General features: G+C 37.1%; 1 protein-coding gene across 1 annotated transcript in view; it reads right to left on the bottom strand.

The window, feature by feature from the left end:
* Window positions 1-5,497, bottom strand: part of dpysl5b (dihydropyrimidinase like 5b) — a 15,320-nt gene extending 9,823 nt beyond the window's left edge. Inside the window, exons 1-4 of the mRNA XM_016476864.1 lie at window positions 5,432-5,497; window positions 1,291-1,555; window positions 970-1,128; window positions 314-493 (exon numbers count right to left, since the gene is read on the bottom strand). Coding sequence (XP_016332350.1) covers window positions 314-493; window positions 970-1,128; window positions 1,291-1,551 — 600 coding nt within the window. The 5' untranslated portion in view covers window positions 1,552-1,555; window positions 5,432-5,497. The remainder of the gene's footprint in view (window positions 1-313; window positions 494-969; window positions 1,129-1,290; window positions 1,556-5,431) is intronic.
* Between the last annotated feature and the right edge of the window lie 982 nt (window positions 5,498-6,479).

The raw sequence follows: 6,479 nt of genomic DNA, 5'->3' as shown, positions 1-6,479 counted from the left end.
TAAAATAAAATAAAATAAAATAAAATAAAATAAAATAAAATAGTAGCATGCTATACTGTTGTCACAAGACATTTTATTAAATGTTTATTTAAGTAAATATGTCCAATTATCATGTCAGGTAAAATTAAATTAAATTAAATAATAAAAAAGTAGCATGCTATAATATTATTATATTAAAATTTATGCTATTTTCTTTTTGTTAATTCAGTAAATATGTCCAATTATCATGTCAGGTAAAACAAAATAAATCATTAAAAGAGTGTTATGTTATATTTCTATGAAGTAAGTAGGAATCTGTGGCGTCTGACAGCACCTCGTGCACCAGTTCTCCGTTTTCGGCGTGGACGCGAGCGACGGCTCCGATGTTCTTACAGGTGTGCATCGCCTGATAGAGCTCCGAGTCCTTCAGCATCAGCACATCTTTATACGCCATGAACATCTGGAAGGAGTTAACGCCTTTCTCTCCCACCAACACCTCCATCTCCCTGCGCACCTGAATCAAATCAAATAAAACCAGTTCAAACAACCAGTCAAGAAAATCTCAATAAATACATGAAATTAAAAGAAAATTGCATGAATCAAAAAAAAAAAATTATAATAAAATTGCAGTATGCTACACCGTTGTCGCATGATTTCAATTCAATACATTTTTATTGTCCAGTTATCATCTTATGTAAAATATTAAATTAAATTAAATTAATCAGCAATATGCTACACTTTTCAATGTTTAATTCAACAAGTATGTCCAATTATCTCAGGTAAAATAAAATAAAATAGTAGCATGCTATACTGTTGTCACATGACATTTTTGCAATTAGCAATTATGTCCAATTATCATCTCAGGTAAAATAAAATAAAATAAAAAGACGATAAGTTAAGATTAAAAAAAAAATAATAATAATAATATTGTACAGTAATCAATGTAATGTATTCCAGACACATTGTGTGAATTCTGAGCACATGTAGTACCTTCGGTCCCCACCAGGTGACGCCCACGTGCAGCGCGTAATCGCAGCAGGCTTCTGCGTCGGCGTGAGCGCGGATCTTCTCAAACTCCTCCAGCAGCGACGCGTCTCTCTCGGGCAGAACGTGAGCGATCACCATCGTCGAGCCGCCCAACAGCGCCGCCTACAGACGGAGACAGAAATGAGCACGAGTGACACTGATGGAGAACCACAAACCAGTGCTTACTGTCAGACAGGAGTGTGTGTGTGTGTGTGTGTGTTTATGTGTGAGTCAGTGTGTGAGTGTGTGAGTCAGTGCGTGAGTGTGTGTGTGTGTGTGTGTGACCTTGGTGCCGCTGTAGAAGTCGTCCTGTGTGTTTGCGTTCATGAAGGTCTGCTGCAGGTGAACGCTGGAGTCGATGCCGCCTGGAATCACCAGCTTCCCGGACGCGTCAATCACTTTGGCTCCGCCCGGAACCACCAGATCCCACCCCACCTGCTGGATGAGCCCGCTCTCGATGTAAACATCCGCCTCCTGAGTAACATCATCATTAACGACCCGCCCGCCTTTAATGAGAATCCTCACGGAGCTCGAGCCAGCGGCCATTATACTGGACAGAAGAAAATATATCATTCAGATTTAATTTTAATAATTGTAATAAATATTAATACATTTAAATTTAATTCAGTATTATTAATTATCAATATTAATTATTATTAAATAATTAACTTTAATTTGTATACATTTTAATCAATTTAATATTAATAATAATAATTCCATTATTTCATTTAATTATAATAAATTTGTACCATCACATTTGTTTTAGTGTATGAATATTTTGTTTCATTTTAATATAAATGTGCTGTATTAATTAATAATATTAATAATTATTACATAATTCAATAAAGCCTACTAGATTTGTACATTTCATTAAATTTTATTCCATTTAATATTAAGTCTTTATTAATATAATAATATCATATTTAATAATATAAAAATTGTTTTATGTAAATTTTTTGATGTGTCACCACCAGTATATGAATATTTTAATAATATTAATAATTATCAAAAACTTAAATGTATTTAAAAAATAAATGTATTAAATTATTACTTTAATTAAATTTTAATACATTTAATATGAATAAGAATTTAACCGTTTTATTTAAATTTAATTAATTGTTATACCACCAATTTTCATTGTATGAATATTTTGTTTTACTATAAATGTGCAGTATTATAAATGACTGATTAAATGTATTACATTTTAATAAACCTAATACATTTTAATTAATATAATATTAATAATTATTTTTAATACATACATAATACTTTTAATACATACGTTTCACCACCCAGTTTTTTCTGTTTTTGAATATTTTGTTTTACTTTAATATAAATGTGCAATGTTATTAATTATTAATATTGATAATTATCACATTTGAATATAAACACCCTGAGAATCCATATCCGGGCGAGTGCCTTCATATCTGGTGCAGGACCGATGTATATTTTACTGAAGCTGTTCCATTATTCACTGAGCAGAAAACACACAGCTTAATTTCACTCGATTCCACTCGCATCAGAAGGTTTTGATATTAAAAGCATCACACCCCCATTAAATGCATAAACATCTATAAATACACTGCTGTCCTGTAAGAGCGCTGTATGTGTGGAAAAATAGGTCATCCTTCATTTTTAAGTTGCACATGCATTATTGTTCAGCTTGCACTCACACTCACACACACACACTCACACACTCACACACACACACACACACACACACACTCACACACTCACACACACACACACACACACACTCCCCCAAGGCTGTGACTAATGCACATTTATCATGCAAATCCCCAGCAGGAGTGTGTGATGACATCAGTGATGATCAGTGTGTGATCATGCGTGTGTGTGTGTGAGTGTGTGTGAGTGAGTGAGTGAGTGTGAGTGTGTGTGTGTGTGTGTGTGTGAGTGTGTGTGTGTGATGTGAGGCGAGGAGACACATGCGTCTGCCTGTGCTTACATCACTCTGTGTCTGTGTGTGTGTGTGTGTGTGTGTATGTGTGTGTGTGTGAGTGTGTGTGTGTGATGTGAGGCGAGGAGACACATGCGTCTGCCTGTGCTTACATCACTCTGTGTCTGTGTGTGTGTGTGTGTGTGTGTATGTGTGTGTGTGTGAGTGTGTGTGTGTGATGTGAGGCGAGGAGACACATGCGTCTGCCTGTGCTTACATCACTCTGTGTCTGTGTGTGTGTGTGTGTGTGTGTATGTGTGTGTGTGTGAGTGTGTGTGTGTGATGTGAGGCGAGGAGACACATGCGTCTGCCTGTGCTTACATCACTCTGTGTCTGTGTGTGTGTGTGTGTGTGTGTATGTGTGTGTGTGTGAGTGTGTGTGTGTGATGTGAGGCGAGGAGACACATGCGTCTGCCTGTGCTTACATCACTCTGTGTCTGTGTGTGTGTGTGTGTGTGTGTATGTGTGTGTGTGTGAGTGTGTGTGTGTGATGTGAGGCGAGGAGACACATGCGTCTGCCTGTGCTTACATCACTCTGTGTCTGTGTGTGTGTGTGTGTGTGTGTATGTGTGTGTGTGTGAGTGTGTGTGTGTGTGATGTGAGGCGAGGAGACACATGCGTCTGCCTGTGCTTACATCACTCTGTGTCTGTGTGTGTGTGTGTGTGTGTACTTGCAGAAATGATTGTGATACTCACAATGCAACATCAAAAACATGTGGCTTGTTCCCAGCTTTTAGGAAATAATCTTAGGGGCCGTTCACACAGAAAGCGCCTTTGTGCCTAAAAACGTGAGACGCGGCACTCAGGAATGGTTTTAAACAAAGCCCAGCACAAAACACCTCCTCTGTCGTGTTAGCATCAAATAAAACAGTTGCCATTCCAACCTGCTATACTCTAAACAAAAGCCTGCAATGCTAGCTCCGCCTCTGGGGTCTTCTGATTGGTCCACTGTTCTGGAACTGACATTGATGAGCGGCGCTGTGTGTACAAATTTTAATTCTTTTAACTTTTAAGACATGGCGTCTTTAATGCTCATGTGTGAGACGCCGCAAAAGACGTGAGATGTGAGCGCAAAGGTCAAACACGTCCGTCTAGTGTTGGCATAGAAAGACAGTGGAGAAGTAGCACATTGGAACGGAAAAACGCATTCTGTGTGAACAGCCCCTCAGAACGTTCCAGCAAAGTTCTCTCAATGTTCTGAACAAACGTTTTTCCAGCAAGGTTAATCTATCTAGATGTTATCTAATCTTTAACAACCTTCTCAAAGCGTTAGCACGAAATATTTCAGCTGAATGTTCGTTTTTTAAATGTTACTACTTGCTTCAAAGAATGCTCAAAAGTGACGTTCCCATAATGTTTGTGAAATTAGTATTGTTAGTATTAATTAGTACAATTAGCATGGCCCCGCCCCTAACACTATAATAACTAGAGTGCATTAGCATCAGAGGTGTGCGAGTTACTGTCATTACCGTTAGTTATTACAGCTTACAGTTTGCAAGCTATGCCTTCATCACATAAATGCATATTACCTAGTAGCAATAATTTTCAAAACAGCTCGGTCTCCTTATTTAAATGTATTTGTATTTGATACTTGAGAGAGACGGCAGCTTTCCCGCGAGTGGGCGTGGTTTCGGCGCCGGCGGACACGCCCCCAGCGTCTGCTTATTCTTTCAAGATTTTGATACCTTCCTTTATTTACTTGGCGGTTTTTAATAATTAAAATTTGGCTGGGTAGTTAAAAACACGTTTTTTTCTGTGGTGTGACAAACCCAGAACGCGTTTAACATTGCTTTAGAGTACAAAAAAATATATTTTTGTTAGCCGGTTTAGTCCTGTATTGTAAGCAACTGTTTTTCATAGCTGTACACTACATGTTCCTCTATTCTATTCTATTCTATTCTTCAGCTGTTTCTCTGTGCTATCCGTCTAATCAGTGTTGAATTCAATCACAACAGAGCAGGTTTCGGACGATAACACACTGATTATTTAGTTTTCTAGCCTCACATATAATGAGAATAATCTGTGGAACAGCCTTCAAAACAAACAGACACACAGAGGAGGAGGATGATGAAGATGAGGGTGGTGTTTCCACACGTTTGTGGCTCTATAACTATCAGCATCTCTCTTTTCCTCTATGCCTCCATCTCTAGCATTATATTATCATATATTACCTGCATTATAATATTAGCCCAACAGGCCTGTTTAAACCTATACTCTTATTATAAGAATGCTCTAGTATTATTAATATCAAACAGTTCTCTCGTTCTGCCAGAGCTGCCTTTAAATGCATAACATTAGAACACAAAAAAGCCACAAAAATAAATAAATAAATGACAAAACCGACAAATAAACCCAAAATATTACATATCATACATATTACTCATTGCATACGTATTTCACACGGACGAGGCTAAAACAGACTCAGATGTGCGCAAATTGTGTTATATTAATTATAAAACGCTGACGTACCGTAAGCGAAGGTATCTGATGTGTTTGCTCCTGTTGTGCTGCCGCTCCGCTCCGCCCACTCTTTGATTGACAGACGAGAGGACCAATGAGAGGCTGGGGAAAAAACTGGCAGTAAAAAGTGACAACTAGCCACAAACTCACAACATTAGTAAGTTTTGTTGTTAATGTTACAAATGTAGCGTCTTTTAAATAAAACACGTGAGAATTGCGATGTTTGAGGTTTTTATTATCAATAAGTCTAGTCATTGGCATACTTCTCTGTTCATAAAATGACATAAAACAGAGTGGTTGCACCACATATTGATAAGCATTTATCACATTTAAATTAATGTACAGCTAGTATACAATCCCATGAGCGGAAAACATCTGAGGGACATCAAGAATAAAAATCAGAATGATGCATTAAACACATGCAAATATTCGTTACAATAATTAAAACATGGATAAACAACAACTTGACAGGAAATTGTTTTTCGATATCAGCCTTCTGTGAAATTGGCACTGGTGTGAAATATTGTGCATTAAGAGGGTCTGACATCTGTTAATCATATTAATAAATATTGATCACTTATATCAACACAGCATCTGTTTTACAGTTTTTTTCAGCTGCTTACACACGTTCAAATCCAAGAATTGCACACACAAAATGCAAAATGCCTCACATCTCTATGTGTCTATTTCACAAAATGAAGCAAAAGCAAACATTTGCAAACACCTTTGCCATAAGATTAATTCCTGTTAGATTTGTGTGTGTTGCATAGAGAATTGAGTGTTGCGTTTCGCAAAAATTGTTTTATGAAATTGAAAACTGAGTCAAAGGCTGAGTAGTTTTAGTGTAGACAGTGTGACAAGTAAAGATTTTGTGTGTGAGCAGTTGAATAAATCTGTAATATCAACACAACAGTAATGAAAGCGTCCGTGAAAACCATTGGACGGCTTTGGTCATGTAGAACACAGGTAATATTTTTAAGATATTACCATGGTAATACAATTCTATTATAATTTAATGTGCGTTTTAAAATGCACCATCCCTATATTTTAGACATTT

The sequence above is a fragment of the Sinocyclocheilus anshuiensis genome, unplaced genomic scaffold (assembly GCF_001515605.1).
Source record: "Sinocyclocheilus anshuiensis isolate Anshui unplaced genomic scaffold, SAMN03320099.WGS_v1.1 scaffold1422, whole genome shotgun sequence".
Taxonomy (NCBI): Eukaryota; Metazoa; Chordata; class Actinopteri; order Cypriniformes; family Cyprinidae; genus Sinocyclocheilus; species Sinocyclocheilus anshuiensis.
This window is presented reverse-complemented; position numbering and strand designations above follow the sequence as displayed.